General features: G+C 38.7%; 1 protein-coding gene across 7 annotated transcripts in view; it reads left to right on the top strand.

Annotated features, from left to right (window-relative positions):
• TXNDC16 (thioredoxin domain containing 16) overlaps nucleotides 1–26,070 on the top strand; it is a 117,467-nt gene that overhangs the window by 2,223 nt on the left and 89,174 nt on the right. For 6 of the 7 annotated variants that reach the window (XR_009007734.1, XR_009007733.1, XM_028169238.2 and 3 more), the window contains exons 2-6: nucleotides 4,964–5,082; nucleotides 5,690–5,988; nucleotides 6,986–7,068; nucleotides 12,335–12,408; nucleotides 13,234–13,308. Coding sequence is in view for 5 of the 7 variants with exons in the window: in XM_028169238.2 (XP_028025039.2) it covers nucleotides 5,811–5,988; nucleotides 6,986–7,068; nucleotides 12,335–12,408; nucleotides 13,234–13,308 (410 nt within the window). In the remaining 2 variants the exon portion in view is untranslated. The remainder of the gene's footprint in view (nucleotides 1–4,963; nucleotides 5,083–5,689; nucleotides 5,989–6,985; nucleotides 7,069–12,334; nucleotides 12,409–13,233; nucleotides 13,309–26,070) is intronic. The other variant, XM_057544368.1, reaches the window with a different exon arrangement.

Here is a 26,070-nt window from a genome sequence, read left to right as displayed (position 1 = left end):
GCTCCTGGGTAACCTAAAATTGGAAATATGTCCAAATGCACAATGGTTGAATATTGTTGTTTTGAGAGAGCAGATTACTCTAGCACAATGGTCTTTCAAACATTTAAAAGCAGAACCATTTGCCAAGCGTTATTATATATAGGACCCAATCCCAAAGTGTGATTGCTCTAGCTGAAGAGGGCCACCAGTTGCTCCACCTGCGCAGAAAGGCAAATCTTTGCCCCCTCCTCTCACTAGCAAGATGATCAGTGTTTTTCTCTTGAAGTACTTCCTCATCATTGCCCTTGGGGGTTTCCTCAGAATTCTGGTGCTGAGCAAAACAAAACTTTTGTTGCCTTTAACATTTTATTTGCAAGCTTTAGCCCTTTTTGTACTATAGCCTTACTCATCCATTCTTACAGTGCCTGTCATCCTCCTGTATTTGTCCTTAGTTAAATGTCACCTATTTTTTCCAACTTTTAAATGACCTGTGCATGCATACTTGTTTAGAGTTTAGGGATCAGGCAAAAGTTACATCTTGCCTACTAACTCTGATTAGTTCCATCAGGAGCATTATACTGAAGAACTGAGGGCTCCTTCCAGGCCCAAAGGTTAAGAGTCTACACTTAGTTGGGAGGTGTCTGTGTGTAGGAGAGGCAAACATTTGCCTATGACTTCCATTTTCTTTTCGTATTGACACTGGTTGTGGTAACAGTTGTATTTTAAAGAGTCATCTTCCCTTTTAGAATCGTTCTAAAGTGAAATTGGGTCAATTTCTTGTGAATTCTTTGAAATATGCTGCTTTAAAAATCGAGGATATGTATTTATGTTCAAGTCACTCTCCTCTTAGCTGTTAACTGAAACAAATAGGGCTAGGTCGGGTTATACTGTAATAACAACCCTAAATCTTCAGAGATTTAAAGTAACGTTTATTTTATGTTAACACTGAGCAGGCTGGGAACCTTGCCCCATGTTGTCCTCTTTCTGAGACTTGGTTTAACAGAGAAGACCTCGGTTTGAGTGTTTTCAATCATAATAGCAGAGAAAAAAGTGTGTCATGCTTCATGATACATATATGTTAACTCTTAAAAGCTTCCAGAAGTTACATATGTCACTTTGCACATTTCATTGGCCAAATCAAGTCATGGCCGTACCTAACTCAAGGAAGTGGGGAGTAGAATTTTAACATGTGTAGAGAACGAGAAACATTTGGACAGTCTACCCTATTTGTCAATAGATATTCTCCTTCCTACATGTACTTCATCATTGGTTCTTCCCAGTGGAGATAACCCCTAAATCCCATCCAGTCACTGTGTCAAGCTCAAAGTCTGGGATCTCTGAGTAATGCCCAGTAGCCATAATCTCTGGTAGCCTCTATCTTTATAAATTATCTGTCTCCGTCACCCTGTTGAATACGTAGAGTAGTGTAGGGACAGATAACTATAATAAGTGTTCCCATTTGGAGAGGAGAAGAATGGAAGACATATATCAGACTCTGGACTGTAGCAATTTTGGAATCTTGCTGGGCAGATATTGCTAGGGCTCTAAATTATAAGAAAAATGAAATGAAAAAACACATCAAATGACTGGCCCAATTTAAAAATAATTAGATGCAACAGACACAAAATTACTGTGTGAAATTGCTATAAAAGCTTCTAAACATTTAAATGCAATTTCTGTGTTTATCTCATTATTGTGGACCAGTGACATACAGTTCATATTCTAGCACATGCCCTGGAGCATAGTTCTCTATGGTCCTTGGCTTTGCCCTGCAAGAGATCCTTCCATTTTTATTATCTTTGTCCCCACCTGAAGTTGGCTTTGGAGAATATGGCTTCTTTCCATGGCTGAGCAGTTTTGTCAGCTTGTTTCCGGACCCTACAAGCATGGGGGCTTAAGGATTGTTTTAAGTTTTGAACAGCTAGTCTTTTGGATGGTGGTGCTTCTTTGAGTACCTTTCTTTTAATACTTCGTTAAACACAATCAACAGCAACTATCACACAGTACTCATTTCTGTCTTCCAGCCTCTTAGGGCCATAAATAAGTTCTTTAGCCACATGAACCTAGGTACATGCTCATAAATTCATTAGGTACTTGTCACCTCCAACTTACTGTAGCGACAGTTTCATCAAATGTTTTGTTACTCCTTAACATGGATCATTTGTTGAGGTCTTGTCTCTATGTTTCTTTGAAGAGAGTTTCCTTGAGTACTCCCAGAACAGCTTTCCTGCTGCTTGGCGCCTGAGCCAGTATGTGGGGTTCTTGTTAAGGCAGCACCTCACTTCTAGTTTGTATACCAGTGAAGATAAACTAGATTATGCTACAATAAAAACCTCCCAATCTCAGTGGCTTAAGACAACAAAGTTTATTTCTTGCTATATCATATGCTCATTGCATACCAGCTGCGGGTTCTCTGGGCTGTGCTTAATCTGGGACCCATGCTGACAAACAGCCACCATCTGAGTGTTTTCAGTGACTATGACAGAAGAAAAGAAAGCCAGGCATATCACACAGTAGCTGTTAAACTGTTGCCTGAGACAGGCCACTTTGACTCCCATTTTATTGGCCAGGGTAAGTCACGTGGTGGCCTCAAACTTCAGTAGTGGTGGGAAGTGCAGAAAGCTAAGTGTGATCCTACGTATACCTGACAGGAGAACTGGAACTGTTTACCCCATGCTGATGAACCATCACACCAAGGTAACAAGGCCACATTCCTCCCAAGGAACTCAGCACTTCGTGCTGATACTTAAATTTGGAAGCATTAAGTGTTGTTTTCTATCCCATTTTCTAATTACCAGAGAAAAAAGTCACCAAGTACCCTCTGTAGCTTTGTTTTTAACTCTGTTCTTGCTAGGTGTTCTCTTTCTTCACTATTTCCCATCCACACTTGCCTTCTCTTTGTTTAAAGTTATTTTTATGAGGAGACCATGTCTCTGGGAAAAAGCGTTTCAATTACCATGCATATGAAATGAACACTTTTTTGTGACACCACAGGGGTAGATTGGATTAATATGAGTAGTAGCTATGGAAGATTTGATTACATACAAGTAATAATTTTTCTTCTTAAGTCAAAGTGAAAAGGTACACTGTTTAAAAGAGTCAGTTCTAGAAGGCTTCAAAATTCCCCTTGGTATCTTACCCCCTCCAATTTCTTGTTCCTTAGAGGCAATTACTTTGAACCGCTCACAGTTTCTTTTGGTGTTGATCTTTCCATTTCCAATAAACTTGGCTTTTGGTCTTGTGAAAAATGAAGATTTAGCTCTCTTTCATCCCTTTTCCCACCCTGACTGTATGCTCCCTTACTTTCTGTCTCCCCATCCACTCAACTCTGGTTGTTATGGATCTGGTTAAATCATTATTCAGTGTGTATCTTATGACCATGTAAGCTGTGTTTCTAGCTGACCCACGCAGTATTCTCTGCTTTAAGTAATTTTTTAAATAATCAAACTTACCAAAAGATGGAGCAAACTGCAAAGGTTACTACTGAGTACCTATCTCTGAATAATCACCCACATCTCTAATTGGCGAAATGCATAGTACGTTCATATGGATAATCTAATCTGTCCAATGAGGTGGATGTGGGGAAGTATTCAAGCATTGAATGTGTGTGGTTAGACCTTTGGTTCTACCAAATACATTCTAGCTGAAAAGAGTGTGTTAACTTTAGTATCCAATTTAGTGTTTAAATGACTGAATTGTAACCACAGGGCCAGGAAAAAAGATATTTATACTTGGATCTCTCATTTGTGCTTTTACTTAAATGTTTGACCTTTTAATTAGGTTGGAGTTATTTCATATAGTCACAAATGTTATATTCTTTCAGCCTCAGGATGCATGCATCCCTCCCTCAGAATATAAGGAAAATATTGGATGACTCATTTTATACCATTTTCATTAATATAAAGTGGCTTTAAAATATGCTGGTTTAGGGCTTCCCTGGTGGCGCAGTGGTTGGGAGTCTGCCTGCTAATGCAGGGGACACGGGTTCGAGCCCTGGTCTGGGAGGATCCCACGTGCCGCGGAGCGGCTGGGCCCGTGAGCCACAGCTGCTGAGCCTGCGCGTCTGGAGCCTGTGCCCCGCAACGGGAGGGGCCGCGGTAGTGAGAGGCCCGCGCACCGCGATGAAGAGTGGTCCCCGCACCGCGATGAAGAGTGGCCCCCGCTTGCCGCAACTGGAGAAAGCCCTCGCACGAACCGAAGACCCAACACAGCCAAAAATAAATAAATAAATAAATAAAATAAAGTAGCTATAAAATTTAAAAAAAAAAAAAAATAAATAAATAAAATATGCTGGTTTAAAATGGCTTTAATGTATAATATTTTAATGTCAAGGATACCTCTTAATTATATTATTGAAATTACTTTTTATATACCTCTCTCAGTCCTCACTCCTCATTCTCCCTGAGTTTTTGAACTCTTGGCTCATTATTAAAAGTTGATGGCAAATTTGTTCACTGCTTGATATAAACTAGTTCTAGTGAAAAGAATTATTAGGAAGTAATCAATGAGTAATTGGCTCCTGTTTTAGGAATACCTGTTCCTTACGGAGAGTTATTATATGCTTATTGATAATATCGAAAGACCAGAGTATATGGAGTTTCAGTTTATCAATTCTATTGTACAATAAATTGAAGAGTAAATTTTTTCTCATTACCCCTGAAATGCTAAATTGAAGAGTTAATGGTCTTTCATCACCATTGAAATGGTAGGTGTCTAATTTAGTATGATTTTTTCCTAAATTTTTTATTCTTTAATCATTTCATTCTTTACTGAAAAGTTCCACTCCTATCCTTATGAGTAATTCTTGCTATTTTCTCCTGTCTCCTGTTTTGACATAGTGATTTTTGTTTAAAAGATAAGGGTTCTATTTGAAATTAAAATTAAAACAAAATTCTCACCTATACCTGTGGGTATATCTACCTTCTAGAAGTACAATGTTTAATATAAAAACTAATTTTCCTTAACTATCTTCTTTTAAATGTAGATAATATATATCATCAGTAGAAAAGCTTCCTGAAAGAAGAAATTGTTCAAAAGAAATTTGAAAGTAGCAAAAGTTTAAGACAAAGATAATTGACAGCAGATACAGAGGACAGCATGGGAGTAAGTACAGCATGAAAGAAGATGAGAGGATGATATCTAGAGCAAATCTGAATTCAGAAAATAGAATTGAATTAAAATATGAGTTGAAAAAGATATTTGAATTTCTAAACTGTTTAAATAAATCTAAGTCTTAGGAATTACTAAATGTATATTAAGAAGGAATGTTCTTAAATAGTTTTAATAGATATCTTCTAGGCGATTTAAAGTAAAAAGAATGTAAACGTAGTAGACATATATTTTGGCTCTCATTCCCATGTTAGTGGTTTTAATTGCTATTTGAGTATTAATTGTACATCTACTCTAGGTAGAGAAAGATAAAATACCCAGTTTAAAAAAAATGGATTGGATAATGTTTGAAAATTAATTTTAGACTCCTTAAAAATGACAATTAGCTTAGCATACACCAATAAGTATCTATTAAACTTAACATACTTGGTATTGCATTTTCCAGATATCTTTGATATCTTTTGCAAGTATCAAAAATTCATAGTATTATTAAATCAATGTCATTATATATCATCCCCGCTCATGTTTTTACTAGAAGGAAATAGTAAAGTATTAGCAAAATCAAACGTGGAAGTAATGCCTTATATTATTCTTTTTGCAGATTTTACTTCATTCATTTATTTAATGAATTCATTCAGAAAAACTCTGTTGAACACCTACTCTTGCCAGGTATTGTCCTGGGCAACAACACGGCGGTGAACAAAATTGACTCTCCTGCCCATATGCAGCCACAGCTGATGATGTCTTCCAGTTTCAATGCACTGAGAGTTGGCATCTCTTTTGTCATGATGTGCATTTTTTATATGTCAGCAGTAGACTCTCTACCAGAGCTGAGTCCTCAGAAATTCTTCAGTACATTGCAACCAGGAAAAGCTACCTTAGCTTATTTTTGTCAAGCTGGTAAGTATTTTTTATATTCTGATATGATTTTTGTGATGTTTCTATTGCTGTTTAATCAATATGCTAGGGAGAACTTATTATCAGGATGAATAATATGTGCTTTAACGCTGCTACTATAATATGCCTGCCTGGGTTTAAATCCTGACTTTGCCACTTGACCTGCTGTGTGACCTTGGTTGAGTCACTTAGCCTCTCCACGTGTCTTTTTTGTCATCCATAATGAGGAAACAGTGTGTGCTTTATAAATTTATTGTGAGGATTAAGTGACTTTACTCATGTGCTTAGTCCATAGTAAATACTAGATAAGAATTAGCGGTTAATAATATCTGAATTTCATCATTTCTGAAAGTAAACTTTTTGATATTTTTAGCATGTAAATATTTTAAAAGTGTTTTCAAACTTTAAATATAGTATTAGTAATGCCTTAGTTTAATACTCTGCTTTAGCTGTACCATTAATTATACTGAATTAATTAATATAACTATTGAACATAACTTATCATTATCATGGTTCCATTTAAGTTTTTTTGTGCCTTAAAAAATACTATTCTTGGAATTAGTAAATGAAGTGAATTCATATTTTTGTTGGCTCCCTTATTATAATTGTGATTTGAAAATGGTATTTTAAAATCATTTTGAAAATTTTGTACATGTGTGTTGTGTATATAGTATTAAACTTGGAAGAGTAATGCCAAATGTGCCATTTAAATTAAACATTTATTTATCCAATTTATGTTTAGAAAGCTTTTAAGGTCACTTACAAAGTAAAACTATGTCATGATAAAAATATTAGAAATTAGAGTAATGAGGCAATAGGAAATAAGGGTACAAAAATATGTAACTAGGTTCGTTTAGTTACTTGATTATTTGTTGTTGCATACTAGTTGGGCAAACTAATATATTTCTTTTTCAGTTTGCAGCTTTGGGCTTTAATTTTAAAAATTCATCTTTCCTAAGGGGCAAGTCATAAAACATTCATAAAACATTTCTTATTTTAGATTCTCCAAGTACCTCTATATTTCTTGAAGAACTGAATGAGGCGGATAAACCTCTCCAGGACTATGGAATTTCAGTCGCAAAGGTAGAAAGATACTTATGTTAATAAATTACTAGTGACAAACATTTTACAACCGTGTGACCTAAGACTGAGTATCTAAAAATACTACATTGTTTCACATCTTTTTCCAAACTGGAAAAATATTTTTTCTACCTTTTTTTTCATAAGGATAAACAGAAGTATAGATAATTCCAGATTATTGTATAAATTATAAATACAGGGGAAAAAAAGCTACTTAAAATTCTGGGGCTTAGAACTTTATTTTGTAAACCATTCTATCGGGGCTATGGTGTCACTTAATTTTTCAATCTTCTGTTTAAGTTTTTTTTTTTTTTTTTTTGCCTGACAAATATAATAGATGTCCATAATTTAGCTATTAAATTTTTTCTGTTAACACAAACTGAGGTACCAAAATTGAAGTAATTCAAGTGTTTTTTTTTTTCTTTCCTATTCTTCTAAGTCTTTATAATTGCTTATGTGGTGGGTTCTCATATTTATTTTTAGAAAAAAGTTAAAACAACCTAATTTGAAATTACATAATTTTTTTCTCAAAAAGTGTTTGAACTTGCCATGGAGTACCATGGAAAATTTCCACATGCATCATGGTTTAGATAGCTACAGGAGCCTTTCATTTAGTTTAAACTTAGAATTTGTACCTCAGAAAACGGAATGATTAGTAACCCAGTGTTTATTGAATTCTTTCAGATTAGTGTCTCCCTGACTTTCTGTGTACATTTATTCTTTCTTAGTTCATTAGCCTTCCTCCTTTGAGAGATGGCTACCGTCCCTCTCGGTCCCTGCAGCTGGAGTTCCCAGGGCAGGAAGCATAGAAAAGTTAACTGTGACTTTTAAAGGGAAACTGTTCACTCTCACCACAGAACACTTCTGACACCAGATGTGTGAGTTTTTCATACGAAGCACTTCTGACACTAACAACCCAGAGTTAGCACAGACCCCACAGGTTAAGGGCCCAGTCCTATGAGATTGCCCCTCACTTCAGATGCCAGTCACAGGGAGTGAGTGGGTCCCCGGGCTCCCTACGACTTCTGTAGGACTTGGCTGCAAATGGCGGTTCTCACAACCCCCTCCTCAGGTTCCATAATTGCCCATAATGTCTCACAGAACTCAGGGAAAGACTTTACTTACTATTACTGACTTCTTATAAAGGATATGTCAGGAACAGCCCAATGGAAGAGATGTGCGGGGCCGCATCTGGAAGAGTCTCAAGTGCAGGACCTTCTATCCCCGTGTGGTTTGGGGTGTGTCATCCTCCTGTACTTGGGTGTGTTCACTGGAAGCTTTCCACACCCTGTAGTTTAGGGTTTTTATGGAGGTTCTGTTATGTAGGCATGATTGGTCAAATCATTGGCCATTGGCGATGAACTCCATCTCCAGCCCTAAGGTGGGGAGGTGGGGCTGAAAGTTCCCACCCTCTGATCTTTCCCTTGTCTTGCTGGCAACCAGCCCCCAACCTGAAGCTGTCTAGGGGCCCCCAGCCACCAGTCATCTCATTAACATGCAGACAGACACTCTCATCACTCCCAGAGATTCCAAGGGTTTCAGAAGCTCTTATATTTCGGGTTAAAGACCAAATATTAGAAGAAAAGGTACTCCTGGCACTCCATCATGCAGGAAATTACAGGGTTTTAGGAGCTCTGTGTTAGGAACAAGAGGCAAAGACCAAATATATATTTCTTATTATATCATGGTTATATACCTCAAAAACCTCTTTTTTAATGTCAACTCTGTTTTGTATAGAGGTCTCAGTTAACTTTGAACCACTGTTTATACTCTGGAATGATAATGGCACTCATCTTTTTTTTTTTTTTTTTTTTTTTTTTTAATTTATTTATTTAATTATTTTTGGCTGTGTTGGGTCTTTGTTTCTGTGCGAGGGCTTTCTCTAGTTGCGGCGAGCGGGGGCCACTCTTCATCGCGGTGCGCGGGCCTCTCACCATCGCGGCCTCTCCCATTGCGGAGCACAGGCTCCAGACGCGCAGGCTCAGTAGTTGTGGCTCACGGGCCCAGTTGCTCCGCGGCATGTGGGATCTTCCCAGACCAGGTCTCGAACCCGTGTCCCCTGCATTGGCAGGCAGATTCTCAACCACTGCGCCACCAGGGAAGCCCCTGGCACTCATCTTTAAGGAGCTTTGAATAAAAATCGAAATTGAAATTTAGAAACGAAATGCTAGGTTAGTACGATACTCAAAAAGGATAATCATGCTGTTATCTAGTAACTAATAAACTAGTAACTAGTAACTGTGTGTCTAGTAACTAGAGTAGAATATTAAGGTTCATGCCCACAGGTTACCCTTATGAACTAACAGTTTGTAAAGCTTTTACAGTTGAGGACTCTAAGCTATGTGGAAAGGAGACTGGGTGAAAGAGGTAGACCTATATTGAGTACCTAGCTCCCTCCCTGGTGCATAGTAGATACTCGGTACTGTTTATGAGATTGAAACGAGCTTGCTATATTTAGTCTTTTATTGGATAGCAAAATGGCTAAGACCCCAGTCTCTTTCTTTGGAGAGTATATATCCAAAATGGGGCGATAAAACACATTCACAGGCTTTTTTTTTGGCCATGCTGCTCAGGTTGTAAGAATCTTAGTTCCCCAACCAAGGGTTGAACCTGGGCCCTTGGCAGTGAAAGTGAGGAGTCCCAACCACCGGACCGCCAGGGAATGCCCACAGACCATTTTAATAACTAGCAGAACTTGGTCATTATAATAAGAGATACAAATAAAATGCTGTAGAGGTTTAAAAGAAAGAAATCTTACATGATCATCAAGGTGGAAGGTCATATTATGGTATTGGGAAAGACTTCACAAAAAGTAGCATTTTGAGATTGTCTTCAAAAGTTAAGATTTCAGGAGGCAGACGTAGATGAAGAAAACACTAAAATAAATATGGACTAAGTGTTCCAGTTAAGAAAAAGATTGTCAGGCTGGGAACAATAACCAAACCTAATTGTAAGCTATTTAGAAATGCATCTTAAAATAAAGGCTTTAGAAATCCTTAAAGCAAATGAAGGAAAAAATATATATCGTGCAAATAATAACCAAAAGAAAGCTGGTATGACTATATTATTGTATCAATGTAGATTTTAAAACAAAAAACCTTTGTCATCCTTTCTGTCATAACCAATCCATCATTAAGTCCTTCAAGTTCTGCTATCAAAACTTTGCACATCTCACCACTTCCTGTACCTTCACTTTTACCCCGCTGCTCTTGTCTAAACCGTCCTTACTTCTCCTCTGGGAAACCACAAGCCTCCTATTTGGCCTTTCTCCTTTCACTCTCGTCTCACTGAACCCTTCTCCACATGTAAGTCAGACGTGTCAGATCACATTGCTGCTCTCTCAGAAAGGCTTCCCATTACAGTTATGCTAACATGGAAACTCCTCTTTGGACACTTAATTCCTCTAATCTCATTTTCTGTTGCTCCACCTTGCTCAGCTTGTTCCTGACACATGCTAGTCATCTTTCTCTTACTTGGACCTCCTAGGTGTGTATTTCCGTAAGGCCTTTGCAGGTATTTTCCCCTCTGCTTAGAACTCATCTCTTCCACATATCTGTATATTTGTATGCATCATCACTCCATTACTTCGGTTCTTTGTGCAAACGTCACCTCCTCAGAGAGGTCTTCTTTGATGACTTATCTAAAATGTTCTGTCACATACTATCCCCTTAATAGTGTTTTTTTCTTTATAGTCCTTAACGTGACATACTAATTAGTTTTTTTTTTAATGGTCCATCTCTACTTTTAGAATGTAAGTTCTAAAGATAAAGATTTTAATTTGGAACTTAACTGTACTCCCAGTGATGAGAACAGTGACTAACATATGGTAGGTGTTCAAATGTGTGTTGAATGGATGAATGGATAAATCTGTTGTCATAATACCAACCATCCCCTATGCTCTGACTTTTAAAAATTAAAAAAAAAACTACATACACTAAAATTCAGTTTTTGGTTATGACCGTACTCTTTTCATTCAAATTCTCTATTCCTCCTATCTTTTCTGAGTATCAGTTCTCTTTTAGTAGCTTTTTTCTATAAACCAAATGTAGCTTTCCCACTTGTCACTCTGCTTCCTCAAACTCCGTTAAAATTAACTTGAACAGCAAAAACAAAAAAGCCTCATCTAAAAAAAAACAAAAAAACCCTAACTTAACAAAATCCAAAACAAAATACTAACTGTGCTTCTTCCAGACTTAGTTTTGGTAAGTTATGTCAGTGGCTACCCACTTGCCCCATCTAAAAACCTCTTCATCCTCTTTATCTCTTGCCTTCCCCCATCTCTCCCATGTGGCATATTACACGCTCAGTCTTCTCCCTAGTTTTACTTACTGTATTTGTGAAAAGTCGCTTGAATCTCTTCTGTCATTTTCTGCTTTACTACAGGTCCCAGTCATCCCTGACCTGTACTGATGGGATACTCTATTAACCGGCTTCCTTGCCTTTGTGCTTTCATGCCTTCCATTGTATCTTCATGTTGCTGCCAGGATTGGCCTTATGTTTTTCACATAGAGTCCTGATTATAAGCTATCAAGGGCTGTTGTGGCTTCTCTAACATCATCAGGGACTCGGGTTCATTCTTTCTGTTGCACCATCCTTAGCAAAGGTTTCTTCTTTAAAGATGCCTTATGGTCCATGATGACTGCTGGTGCCTACCCATCTTGTCAGGAAGAAGTGGGAAGAGCAAGAGTATCAGTCAACCCCCTTTTAAGATCCTTCTACGCATCCCAAACCAGTAGTGACTTCTCCTAACATCATCTAGCCAGCCTTAGCTGTTGGGGGAGTCTGGAACAGTCTTTTAATGGGGCACTTGCTTTTAATGAAATTCTGTTAGTGACGCAAAAGGGTAGGATGGATTTGGGGTTAGGAACCAGCAATATCTGCCATACCTGTGTTCCAGCTACTGAGATGCTTTCGTGGTCCCAACTTAACACTCACTTCTGTGCTTCCCGGCTTTTGCTCATGATTTTCTTGTCCTGCCTTAATTGTTTCCTTCCTTTCCTACCTCATTACCTTCTACTTCCTTCATCAGATTGAATTAAATCTTAGGTATAATTAAATATAACTCTTAGGTGTAGGAACAGTTCCTTTCTCTGGGTTACCTCAAGCACTTGAATAAGTGAGCAATTACAGCATACAAATCAGAAAGAAAAGTAAAAATGAAATTTGATCTGGAGACAAACTGTAATGTTTAATTTTCCTTTCTGTTTCCCTAACCAAGAAACTTGACCTTTTGATGTGTACTCTAAACGTTAAATATAATCTTTTAAAGGTTAATTGCGTCACAGAAGAAACATCGAGATACTGTGGAAGCGAAAAGGATTTGATGAAAGCATATTTATTCAGGTAAACTATTTTTAGTTTTTTTGGCTCAGATGGACAAACATAAAGCTATACTTCTAGAATATTCAAGTATACAAAATATCACTAGGCCAGAATAAAGGTGTATGTAGTAGGGGTCATATGAAGCTTAGCAAGAAGTCCAACTAATAGATTTGTTACCTCCACTTTGCTTCCTAATCTGTAAATTGAGGAGATTAATACTTACCTCACAGGATTGTTTTGGATATTATATGAGAATCTTATGTAAGCTCTGACGGCAAATGCCTGGTTAAGTAAGCACTTAGCAAATTTAGTGTTCTAAGTAGGTATGTCAGGTCCATATTTGGGTGGGAAATAAATGTACTTTATTTTTGAGGGATCTGCAGATGTCCAGGTTACGGATTCCTCCATTACTTGGGTCTGCTAATCTGAGTTTTCTCACAAATCCTTTCCTCACACTCTTGGGATTTGGCCTAGGAAGTGGGGAGAGATCCTGTCTCCTCAGGGACCTACTGCTGAGGACCCTTCTTTCTCTCTCCTGCTTGTCTCCTTCCCAGCCCATTTGGGGAATCCGTGTGTGCTGGGAGGAAGCCTTGTTGGGACTCCTGTTGCTTCCCAGTCTTTTTGCCAGGCCCAGGGCCTAAGCTTTTCAAAGTCAGTGTGTCTATGCCTGTGTGTTCAGTAAATATTTGAGTGTGTATCATGGCCAGCACTCTGATAGGTGTATCGGCTAGCGGATAAGACACAGGCTCCAAGAACTGCCAGAACTTCCAGCGTAGTGTGTTAGAGAGACAAGTGAATTGAATGCTAAGGAAATATTTCTGTAATGCTTTTTAAAACTTTTTGCAGGGGTCACATATTACTCAGAGAATTCCCAACCGATACCTTGTTCGATGTGGATGCCATCGTTGCTCATGTTCTCTTGTAAGTACAGGGGATACCCGTTTACTTACTCACCTGTTATTTATCTATTGATTTCATTTTAGACAACCACAATCCATTACAATATCTTAGGGTCTTAGCATTATATTTGTAAGCATCAGTTTCACACATATTGCTGGTCTATCTTCCCACATAGAGGATCTAAAAAGTCTTGAATGGCAGAGGATACAGAAACATGGAGATATTCTGTATAAAAGTAGGAGGTGGGGCTTCCCTGGTGGCGCAGTGGTTGAGAATCTGCCTGCCAATGCAGGGGACACGGGTTCGAGCCCTGGTCTGGGAAGATCCCACATGCCGCGGAGCAACTGGGCCCGTGAGCCACAATTACTGAGCCTGCGCATCTGGAGCCTGTGCTCCGCAACAAGAGAGGCCACGATGGTGAGAGGCCCGCGCACCGCGATGAAGAGTGGTCCCCACTTGCCTCAACTAGAGAAAGCCCTCGCACAGAAATGAAGACTCAACACAGTCATAAATAAATAAATTAAAAAAAAGAACATGAATTTCTTTTAAAAAAAAAAAAAAAAAGTAGGAGGTGGCACAACACGGCCACCTGGCTCATACTATTGCTCTTGCCTTTGATTCTGTCCGTGGAGTGAGGATGTTACCGGGACAGAAGCTCATCTTTGCTATTCTCACTAGGGTTTTTGAAGTGTCTAGCCTCCTTTTCACCCCAGCCTGATTTTTTTTTTTTCCGGAGTCTGCAGCTCCGTGCCTGCTCAGTACATGCAGAAACATTTCAGATGTTCCCAGCACATACTGAATGTTTATTGAGAGAGAGTGAATCTAATTTAACTTGCCTGGCATGGGATCTTTAGGCCTGGGATTCAGCCCTACCTGGGGTCCACTCCTGCAGTCTCTCCTCAAATGAGGTAGTAGTATCTTCGGTAACAGAGCTAGAGGCTACGACTTTTTCAGGACACGAGTTTACAGGGACTTTTCCAATTTAACGTTTGCTGAGACCTTTGCTGACCTTGACTATCTCTGTTTTCTGTGTGGCTCCCGTCTTCCTCCTCTTCTTCTACCTGATTCTCGCAAAAATGGTGTGAAAGTTAAGTTACAGGAAACTCTAAACTTGATAGATGAAAAGTTGTGGTTATCACATGTTCCAGTACTAATAATATATTAATGAACAGTCTTTAGAAATCCCGGCCAACCATGGACCCTGAGGCCTGTGGACTGAGCAGCCAGTTGTAAGCGATGAAAGATGGCCTTTTGAAGAAGGAATTCCAAAGACCTGTTGGGCTGCCTTGGAAGCCCTTTCCTGGGATAGAGAAGGGGTGGCTATCTTGAGAGTGGGGGTCATGAAAAGCTTAGCAAAAAGTCCAAGTCATAGATATATTTGTTCTCAGGAAGCTTACTCGTTTATGCTTTTTACAGTGGATACCTGATGACTGTCTTTGACCCAGAAACAAGGGTGAAGAATCAGAGAAAGAAGATTCTTTAAGGGATGGGGGAGGGGATACTAAGGTTGTCTTTGACAAGTCTGACAGCAAATCCTGGAGCGGCAGGTCCACGCTGGGCAACCTGATGACAAGGTGTTTTCGAAACAACTGGGCCTTAGATGTGGAGAGGACCGTGTTACCTGAACTGGGTAGCCTGTGGGGCTTGTGTCATTCAATCCTGCCATGGTGTCCTGTTCCTTGTGCTGTACTAATGCTGATTTATAGAACACTAATTCCACAAATAGAGTATTCCCCACGTTCCTGCTATGTGCCAGATACTTGTAAGGCACTGGAGACGCAAGACAGCATAAGATGTGGCTCTGTTCTCTAAGAATTTAATGTTTTGTTGCAGAGACACATATGTAAACAGAAAATATGTAGGAAGTAAAATAGTAGAAGTATGCCTGCATATGTCCACAGGGTAGTGAATAGTTCCTTGTGTCTAGAATGAGGGTGGATGTTTGTTAAGAAGCCTTCCTGAAGGAGGTGGCACTTGGGATGAGTCTTGAAGGATAAGCGGGGGTTTGCCTGGTGAAGAAATGGAAGGTGGAAGAAGCAGGGGAAACTGTGAGCCCAGGCAGGGAGATCAGGACAGGTTGGAGAGGGTAGTTTTTACTGGAATCTGAAATGTGAAGCAGGAGGTGAGAGCAGAGAAGTTGACATGGGGTCAGAGGAAGGGATCTTTGTTTACCATGTGAAGAAGTTTAGGCTTTGGGGTAGCCCCTGAAGGGTGAGGAGGCCAGCTCTGGGCCAGAATCCTTGTGTGATCTTTCAGACCCAACCACAGGCAGTTAGAAGCTTTGCCCGGCAGGCGTCATAGGGGGAAGGTGCTCTCCCACACCGGACTGGTGCACAGCCAGAGCATTGCAGTTTTCTAGAGAAAATTGAGGTCCAGGACTCAGACCCCTCCCCTTCCCAATCTCTCGGACCCCTCCCTCTCCCATCCTTCTGGCCAGACTGGCCTTTAGCCCCAGGTGTCTCCATTTGGAGCCTCATTATCAGGAATGCGGCCTGAGGCACCTTCCAGGTGCTTTGCCAAGACCTCCTTATCACAGGTCTTTGGCTAAACACTTTCTCTGCTTTAACTCTGTACTTTCTTCTCCTCGCCCTTCCCCTGCTCAGTCCCCCCACCATTCCACGGGTCCATAAAGAGGCAGGAGCCTTCTCTTTGCAGCTCCTTGGAATGAGATGATTCCCACGCCCACTGGCCCTGGCCTGGAGCTGTTCAATGGCGGGTGATGGGAATGGAACATTGTGGAGCCTTGTGCCTCTCCTTTTGCCTCTTGCTTGCACTGTCGCAGTAAGTGAATAAAGGCTTGGTTGTTACTTTTAGTTGGGCTCTCTGTCCTAAGTGACCACCTCAACACCTGATTGCTCAATGGAGGGTTATAGGCAGATAAGTGATGTGATCAGGTTAGCACTTGAGGGCTCTTTCTGGCGGGTGAGAGACAAATTTGTGGGATCCAAGCACGTGTAGACACCATTGTGTGGCCATTGTGCAATCTAGGGAAGTAAAGATAGCAAAGAGGGGGTTTTCATTTTAATGCTTAGGAGGTGAAATTAACCGGGCTTGGTAACGATTAATTTGATTAATCCCTGATCTCTTCTTTTCCTTCCTTCCCATCTCACTCTACCCCAAATCTGATCTGATCACCATCTGAAGTAGGCAAGGATGAAGAGCAAATTTACAGGAGAAAATGCGTCCACTTTAACAAGTCGGATGCCCATCTTACCTGAGTCTTGAGTAGGCAGCTGTAGGAATTTGCGCCCCTGGGGAGTGTTGTCAACATGTAGGTCATCTAGGGAGCATCCTAAGATAACACCAACATATAAAGGAAGAAGAAACTGAGCAGGAAAACACAAATGTCAAGGAGGTAGAATTCCAAAGAGGCAATGCCCTCATTTTTGTTTAAAATGTAAGAAAACTGACTTGTGGAATACAGTATTTTACAAAAATTTTCAGTAATGATATTTAGAATCTTGAAGAACTGTGCTAAATAGTATGCCATATCATAGCTGTACCTTGCAAATTGCCATGAGGAAAAAAATGCCTCTCAAGCCGTCACCCTACTTCTTTGTGCTAAAAGCATCAGTTTGAAATACCCAGTTCCTGGCAAGCAGTTCCTCCCTTGTACTCTTTTCGGTTGTATACTATTCCTAGAAATGGAACTGAACTGTTGCTTGATATCTTTTGCCCACTTTTCTATCATTTTTTTTTAAAGGGTGATTTTGTCCTAGAGCTGGTTATTTCTTTTATTTATTTATTTATTTATGGCTGTGTTGGGTCTTCGTAGCTGTGTGCGGGCTTTCTCTAGTTGTGGCGAGCGGGGGCTTCTCATTGCGGTGGCTTCTCTTGTTGCAGAGCACAAACTCTAGGCACACGGGCTTCAGTAGTTGAGGCACTTGGGCTTCAGTAGTTGTGGTTCGCAGGCTCCAGAGCACAGGCTCAGTAGTTGTGGCGCACGGGCTTAGTTGCTCCGCAGCATGTGAGATCTTCCTGGACCAGGGCTCAAACCCATGTCCCCTGCATGGGCAGGCAGATTCTTAACCACTGTGCCACCAGGGAAGTCCTCTATCATGTTTTGAACTTTTATTCTTATTAATTTCTAGGTGCTCTCCTTATATAAAGGAGACACAAATTGTACGTTTTCCTGTTTGTCATTTATCTTTTGAATTTCCCTGTTTTGTTATTTTAAATATCATCAGGTCAAATTTATCTTTTCTCTTTTGACTTCTGGATTTTAAGTTGTACCAAGGTCTCCCTATGCCCTTGTTACAAAGGAATTCACTTAAAGAAATTAATAGACTGTTTTATAGAGCAGTTTTAGGATTACAGAAAATTGAACAGATAGTACAGAGAATTCCTCCTTTCTCCTCTGTACTGTTTCCTCTGTTAACATTTTGCATTGGTGTGGTACATTTGTTACAACTGATGAATCAATACTGACACATTATTATTAACCGAAGTGAATAGTTTATGTTAGGGTTCACTCTGTGCTGTACAGTTCTATGCGTTTTGACAACATCTGTATCATTTTGCATTACCACCTACATTGAATGAGTTCCTGTTGCTCTACATTCTTGCCAACATTTGGTATTGTTAAATTTTTTTTTTTTTAACTGTAGCTATTCTAATACATGTGTAGTGGTATCTCATTGTTTTAATTTACAACTTCCTAAGGACAAATGATATTGAGCATCTTTTAGTATGCTTATTTGCTGTCTGTATATTTTCTTTGGTGGGGTATCCACTCAGATCTTTTGCCCATATTTTAAAATTTTTTTTTTCTCATTGTTGAGTTTAAGAGTCCTTTTGTATACTTTGGATACAATTCCTTTATCAGATATGTTTTGCAAATATTTTCTCCCAGTCTGTGGCTTGTTTCTTCATTCTCTTAACAGTGTCTTTTGCAGAGCAGAAGTTTTTAATAATAATAAAATCCAACTTTACAATTTTTTTTCTTTCACGGATCATGCTTTGGTGTTGTATCTAAAAATTCATTGCCAAATCCAGGGTCACCAAGATTTTCTTCTATGTTTTACATTTAGGTCTGTGATCCATTTTGAGTTAATTTTTATGAAAGGTGTAAAGTCAGTGTCTCGATTCACTTATTTGCACGTGAATGTCCAGTTGTTTTAGCCCCTTTATTGAAAAGACGAGCCTTTCTCCATTAAACTGCTTTTGCTCTTTTGTCAAAGATCAGGCTCTATTTATGTGGGTGTATTTCTTCTCTTAATGTTTTAGCTGTTCAATTTAACATTTAAATCTTTGCTTTGTTTGGCATTTAACTAGGTGAATAGTATGAGCAATATATTAGTCAGGTGGCTAAATAATTGTCCCAACACAACTGAAATTAATCTCAGTTTTCAAGGTGTGATTTTTTATACTAAACGCTCATATATATTTGGGTCTACTTTGGACTTTGTTTCGTTAATCTGTCTTTTTTTTTTTTTTTACTAGTACTGTTGCTTTAATTACTGAGGCTTTATAATATATATTGTAATATCTGAAAGGTCCAGGCCCCTTCATGTTTCTGTTTCTAGAATTGCATTTTTGTTCTGTTTACATGTGACATTTAAAATTAGCTTGTCTGGTTTCTTCCTCTCCCTGACTAAATCCTACTGGCATTAAATTTATAAGTTATTTTGGGGACACTTGACATCTTTAGAATGAATCTTCCCATCCCAGAACCAGATGTCTTTCCATTTATTCAAGTTTTGTTTTGTGTTCTCTAGTAGTGTTTTAATGCTTTCTTCATATATGCTTGGACACTGAAATTTATTTCTGGGTATTTTATATCTTTTGTTTCTATTGTAAATGGGTTCTTTTCTTCCATTATCTTCTACTACATATACACTGATAAGTTTTTATATGATCAGTGATCCACAGCTATACTTGAACTTTGCTTCTTTGTAAACAGAAAAGATCAAGGTTTTAGACAATTTCTTAGTCTCAGAATATAGAAAAATTGCAATTGGGGAAGAATTAAGTTAGTAAAATCTAAGACTAGAATAACAAGTGTAAACTTAGGGTAACCCTATACTAAATATTTACAGAATTGTATATTTTTGAACCATTATGGCCAATTAAGTAGTGTATTTTTGGAGGACATTTAAAGTATTCCTAAAACATCATTGATTAAAAATATTCTGACTAAATGGTCTACTAACATTTTTAACACATTGATTTTTCAGGATATATTAATGAAATAAACCAAGTGTTTAGAGCATAGCATAGTTCTATGTGTGTAAGAAAGGGAGTGTTAAGTCTAAAACTCTGAAAGGTCTTCGATGTTACCCTCCTTGCATATACACTTGCAGAAACACCAAGCCTCTGAATCAGAAATCAGACACAGCAGTAACAGCAATCACAGTAACATGGTAGTACTGGATTTGCCATACCCAGTTCTCCACAGAGCTACAAGGTGAGAGCCATATGCTTACATCTGTACTTACAGCAAGGTTTGGAGAAGGAGAACTTAAATTATGAATCTCTTGAGTTTATATAGGAGCTGGCAAATCTGCTTTTTCCTTCTGGAGATAGAGTGCTTATCTTTTTCTCTGGAATTTAAACAAGTTGCTTGGGGCAGTAGGAAAAGGTCTCTATGCCTAAATATAAGCATTTAGCTCCAGGGAAGATAAGGAAGGTTTTATTACCTTTGAATGGGACCAGGTGGCTCCAGAGAAAAGGAAACAAGATTAGAATGTGAAGAGGAGACGTTTTCCATCTTTGTGTACTGCCAATTTTCATCTTCAGGAGACATGGACTGTATAGGAACACTGAGAAATCTAGGAGGGATAGTTTTCTAACAGAGACATATATAAATATTTATTTATGGCATACATGTATTTGGTATAAATATTTCAGAGTTTCACAAGAACCTGATTATTGGTTTACGGGAATGGAATGCGGAAGCTGGGATGGGGGAAGGAGTTGGAGGTGGACTTTTCACTCTTCAACTTTTTGGATACTTTTTGTGTTATGAGTCCTACGAAAGAGTTAAAATTTGTAAAATAAATAAAATTTAAAATAAAGGTAAGATTATAGATTTATAGTCTACCAATTCTCAGCTCTGTTTTCTAAAATATACATAGTCAAAACCGATGGAATTGTGTGGTTTGGTAACTGTGAGGAAAATTTCACTTCCCAGCTTCTAGATTGGGTTAAGAAGGGTAATATTTAGAAAAAGAAAGTAAAGTAACAATTATTCTTTATTTGTTTATTGAGAATACCATATGTAACCAGTCTGAGGCAAGTCAGATAGAGGTATAGGAGATTGAGGCACTATAATCTCAAATGTGCTTTGGAATGATATATGAAGAAGTCAGGGTTTATGGAGGATTTATCCGTTGTGTGATCATAGCAGTTTATCTTTTCTGATTGCTAGTTTTCCTCATCTCTTAAATGTTAAAAATTGCACTGTCATTAGATTTTTTTGAAGATCAAATAAAGTAATACATCTGAAAATATGCTTTATGTTTTACCCAGCGCTCTACAAATGTTAGTCGCTTTTTTCTATATAAATGCAGGAAATCTCATTTTGCAATTAAGAAAAAAAGCAATCCAAATTCAGATATCTACCTGCTGTTCTGTTGCACACACAGTAGTAATAGAAGTGAGTTCATGCAAGTCCGTGCTGCGACAGTTGCTGGGAATATTTGCCATGAGGCAGCAGTTGCAAAGAAAGGCCATTTTTCCCCCTAGTCATTGTTGACTCCTGGAAATCATCAAATGATATTGATACGAAAAGGAAAGACTGTGTAGTACTGTAAGAAACAATGAAATCTCAATAACTCTTTATTAAGATGTGCTAATAGATATTCTGTGACAATATTTTGTCAAGTGGAAGATTTCTTTCCTTTTAAGTTAATGTACTACTGACGATAATATGAACTACAAATATTATGGTAATTATTTTCAACTATCATAATTTCTGCTAATATTTTATTTTTAACACATTATTGCAGAGCCTGGGTTTGAGCTTGGGTAAAACTTCTGGGGAAAGCTCTTCTTGGAGTTGTCTTCCTTTAAAACTCCTGAGCTGTGCTCAAGCTGGTCCATTCCTAATAGGTTTTGAGCTATTGCTATTGCTCCTTCCTTTATCTCTATCAGATTTGTTCCTACACAATATTATCAGGTGGGTTCCTGTTTGATAGTGACATACTGGGAAATTGTAATAAAAAATTACTTGCCTTGGATTTGAATTCCTCGCAGCTCTATGTTAATTGGTAGTAATGGTTATATCCCCACTGTGCCCTCTTACACAAAGTCCTTCTACCACTGCATAGCGTCGTGTGTGACATGTATTAGGTGTTGAAAAATATTGGATTGATTTCTGCTCCTCCAATTTTCAACAACCAAAAAGTGAAGATTCCCAATTCATTCATCCATCAATCCAATATCAGCACCAAGCTGATCTCCCTGTGCTATGCGGCTGCTTCCCACTAGCTATCTATTTTACATTTGGTAGTATATATAAGTCCATGCCACTCTCTGACTTCATCCCAACTTACCCTTCCCCCTCCCCATGTCCTCAAGTCCATTCTCTACGTCTGCATCTTTATTCCTCTGCTGCCACTAGGTTCTTCAGAACCTTTTTTTTTTTTTAGATTCCATATATATGTGTTAGCATACAGTATTTGTTTTTCTCTTTCTGACTTACTTCACTCTGTATGACAGACTCTAGTTCCATCCACCTCACTACAAATAACTCAATTTCATTTCTTTTTATGGTTGAGTAATATTCCATTGTATATATGTGCCACATGTTCTTTATCCATTCATCTGTCGATGGACACTTAGGTTGCTTCCATGTCCTGGCTATTGTAAATAAAGCTGCAGTGAACATTGTGGTACATGACTCTTTTTGAATTATGGTTTTCTCAGGGTATACGCCCAGTAGTGGGATTGCTGGGTCGTATGGTAGTTCTATTTTTAGTTTTTTAAGGAATCTCCATACTGTTCTCCATAGTGGCTGTATCAATTTACATTCCCACCAACAGTGCAAGAGGGTTCCCTTTTCTCCACACCCTCTCCAGCATTTATTGTTTGTAGATTTTTTGATGATAGCCATTCTGACTGGTGTGAGGTGATACTTCATTGTAGTTTTGATTTGCATTTCTCTAATGATTAGTGATGATGAGCATTCTTTCATGTGTTTGTTGGCAATCTGTATATCTTCTTTGGAGAAATGTCTATTTAGGACTTCTGCCCATTTTTGGATTGGATTGTTTGTTTTTTTGATATTGAGCTGCATGAGCTGCTTGTAAATTTTGGAGATTAATCCTTTGTCAGTTGCTTCATTTGCAAATATTTTCTCCCATTCTGAGGGTTGTCTTTTTGTCTTGTTTATGGTTTCCTTTGCTGTGCAAAAGCTTTTAAGTTTCATTAGGTCCCATTTGTTTATTTGTGTTTTTATTTCCATTTCTCTATGAGGTGGGTCAAAAAGGATCTTGCTGTGATTTATGTCATAGAGTGTTCTGCCTATGTTTTCCTCTAAGAGTTTTATAGTGTCTGGCCTTACATTTAGGTCTTTAATTCATTTTGAGTTTATTTTTGTGTGTGGTGTTAGGGAGTGTTCTAATTTCATTCTTTTACGTGTAGCTGTCCAGTTTTCCCAGCACCACTTATTGAAGAGGCTATCTTTTCTCCATTGTATATTCTTGCCTCCTTTATCAAAAATAAGGTGACCATATGTGCGTGGGTTTATCTCTGGGCTTTCTATCTTGTTCCATTGATCTATCTTTCTGATTTTGTGCCAGTACCATATTGTCTTGATTACTGTAGCTTTGTAGTATAGTCTGAAGTCAGGGAGTCTGATTCCTCCAGCTCTGTTTTTCTTTCTCAGGATTGCTTTAGCTATTTGGGGTCTTTGTGTTTCCATATAAATTGTGAAATTTTTTGTTCTAGTTCTGTGAAAAATGCCATTGGTAGTTTGATAGGGATTGCATTGAATCTGTAGATTGGTTTGGGTAGTATAGTCATTTTCACAATGTTGATTTTTCCAATCCAAGAACATGGTATATCTCTCCATCTGTTTGTATCATCTTTAATTTCTTTCATCAGTGTCTTATAGTTTTCTGCATACAGGTCTTTTGTCTCCTTAGGTAGGTTTATTCCTAGGTATTTTATTCTTTTTGTTGCAATGGTAAATGGGGGTGTTTCCTTAATTTCTCTTTCAGATTTTTCATCATTAGTGTATAGGAATGCCAGAAATTTCTGTGCATTAATTTTGTATCCTGCTACTTTACCAAATTCATTGATTGGCTCTAGTAGCTCCCGTATACTTTAAATCATCTGTAGATTACTTATAATATCTAATACAATGTAAATACTGTGTAAATAGTTGTCAGTATATGGCAAATTCAAGTTTTGTTTTTTAGACTTTTTTGGAATTGTTTTTTCCAAATATTTTCCACCTGCATTTGGCTGAACCTGCAAATGTGGAACCCATGGATACTGAGGGTCAACTGTAATTAATTTAGATAAAAGTAATTTGTCTGTCTCTCTCCTTCATCTCTCCCTCTTTCCCCCCCTCCCTCTTTGCTTTTTTTTTTTTTTCCCTAGGAGTTTTGGTAAGGCAAAATAGAAGCTAACTTTTCGTTTTTATTGGGTTTTTTAAAAAAATAAATTTATTTATTTTATTTTTTTTAGTTTTGGCTGTGTTGGGTCTTCGTTGTGTGCAGGCTTTCTCTAGTTTCAGTGAATGGGGGCTACTCTTTGTTGCAGTTTGCGGGCTTCTCATTGCAGTGGCTTCTCTTGTTTCAGAGCATGGGCTCTAGGCACACAGGCTTCAGTAGTTGTGGCTTACGGGCTCTAGAGCGCAGGCTCAGTAGTTGTGATGCATGGGATTAGTTGCTCCGCGACATGTGGGATCTTCCCGGACCCGGGCTCGAACCCGTGTCCCCTGCATTGGCAGGCGGATTCCTAACCACTGTGCCAACAGGGAAACCCTATTGGGTTTTTTAGAATTTGAATAATGGCAGAAATATTATATAAAAGTGGTCTTTTTTTTCTGAAAAATGTCTAAGCAACCTGCTGCTCTAAAAGCACGGTCAGGTAGACTCCTGAGTTCCTTTTTTTTTTTTCTGACACCCATTCAGTTCTTGGCCATATATCTTATCTACCTAATGATTGTATTAGGAGGGTCTCAGGAAGAGTATGCCAAGGAAAAGGAAGGCCTTTCTGGGGCAGGAAGAGCTCCCAGGTCAGAACAGTCTCAGGCTGTTTTGCCCCATCTTTAGAGCAAGAAAATCGCAAGACAGACTTTTCCTTTAACCCATTTCTCCACTTTGGAACTGGAGTGAAGGAGCACAGCCTCGTGGAATGGATCCTAGAGATCCCTAGATGTCCCCATATTCTGGAAATTAACATTAAAAAATATATTAAAGTTACGAAGCCATTGGGAACAATCACAGAGATCATGAGATTATGAATGTCATTAGTTTTGGTATTATTACCTCTTGGATAATGACTCTTTAATGAGCTTTGGGACATTAGGCAAGGTAACCTCTTTAAGGCCCATGACCTTATCTGTAAAATGGAGTTAATGATAGTACTGATCTCAGTTGGTTGCCATGAAAATTAAGCAAGACTGAGTGTATTGTTGGGTGTTCTTAGTTATAAGCCCCAGAATCTGGGTCTGACTGGCTTAAACAGAAAAGGATTTAGAGCAGATGTAGGAAATCTCAGGCTCACTAGAAGGGTTGGAGAACTGGACTCAGGTTTAGTTGGCTCTGAATTATTTGGCTCATAATCATGGCACGGAGCTAGTCTCCGGGGGACTGCTGCATTACTTCTGGGCATTGGATGCCACAACTTGCATTGCTAACACTACAGCTGTCATTAGCACTCTTGTCATTCTTGCCTTCAAAGCTGACTGTTGCTGCTGCTGCTGCTTCTGGAAATAATTCTGCACTGTTCCTGATTCTTTACATCACTAGCTCCCAGTCTGGCATGTCAGATAAGTGATTCTGGGTCATATAGCCTAGCAGCAGGGAGCCTGGAAAAGCAATTTACAGTATTAGTAGCTTGTATGTGGGGACTTGGGCTCTGCCCACCATGAAGACTTAGAAAACTGGGAATTCCCAAAGCAGAAGAGTCAGGCAGTCCCAAAACTGATAAACTGCCACTACTTATATAGTACTTAGTACTATGCCTGACATATGGGAAGTGTCCCCCCAAACATTGGCTTTTAGCAATTTATATTTGCCAGTCTTTATTGAGAAAAAAGGTTAGGGATATTTCTACCCCTAGGTTAGATTTTTGAAGCAAATGGATTAGAGCTGCTAGAGAAGAAAAGGTAAACGGATGGATGTCATTCCCAAGCCGAGAATTTACATGGCAGTCCAATTACTTCGCTAGATGGTGTCTCCCAGCAGTTTTGAAGTAACTCAAGGGTAATTCTGGTCTTGCTAGCCAAAATGTATAAGTAGCCAGTAGCCATAGATAGTATAGTAGCTATAAGTAGCCACAGATCGCCACTGTGACTCTCTGGCTATTCATTAGTTGCCTCCCTTTTTACCTGGTTTACCATGTATGAGTGGTCAGTAATGACATAGTTTAGAAAGTTACGGGCAAAGTGTCAGAAGACCTGGATTAGAATCTCAGCTCTATCAGTGACTACTGGTATGACCTGGAGCAGGTTACTTAATCCCTGAGGTGCTTTCCTCTGTGTGTGTGTGTGTGTGTAATAAAGAATTTCTCAAGAATATCTTTGAGGATTTAAATGAAAACATGTGAAAGTATCTAGCAAATAGTGAGTACTGCCCAGTAAATATTTCTTTTAAAAACAAAACAAGA

Source organism: Balaenoptera acutorostrata, chromosome 3 (genome assembly GCF_949987535.1).
Source record: "Balaenoptera acutorostrata chromosome 3, mBalAcu1.1, whole genome shotgun sequence".
NCBI lineage: Eukaryota > Metazoa > Chordata > Mammalia > Artiodactyla > Balaenopteridae > Balaenoptera > Balaenoptera acutorostrata.
The sequence above is the reverse complement of the archived record's forward strand: the minus strand, read 5'-3'. Positions and strand labels throughout refer to the sequence as shown.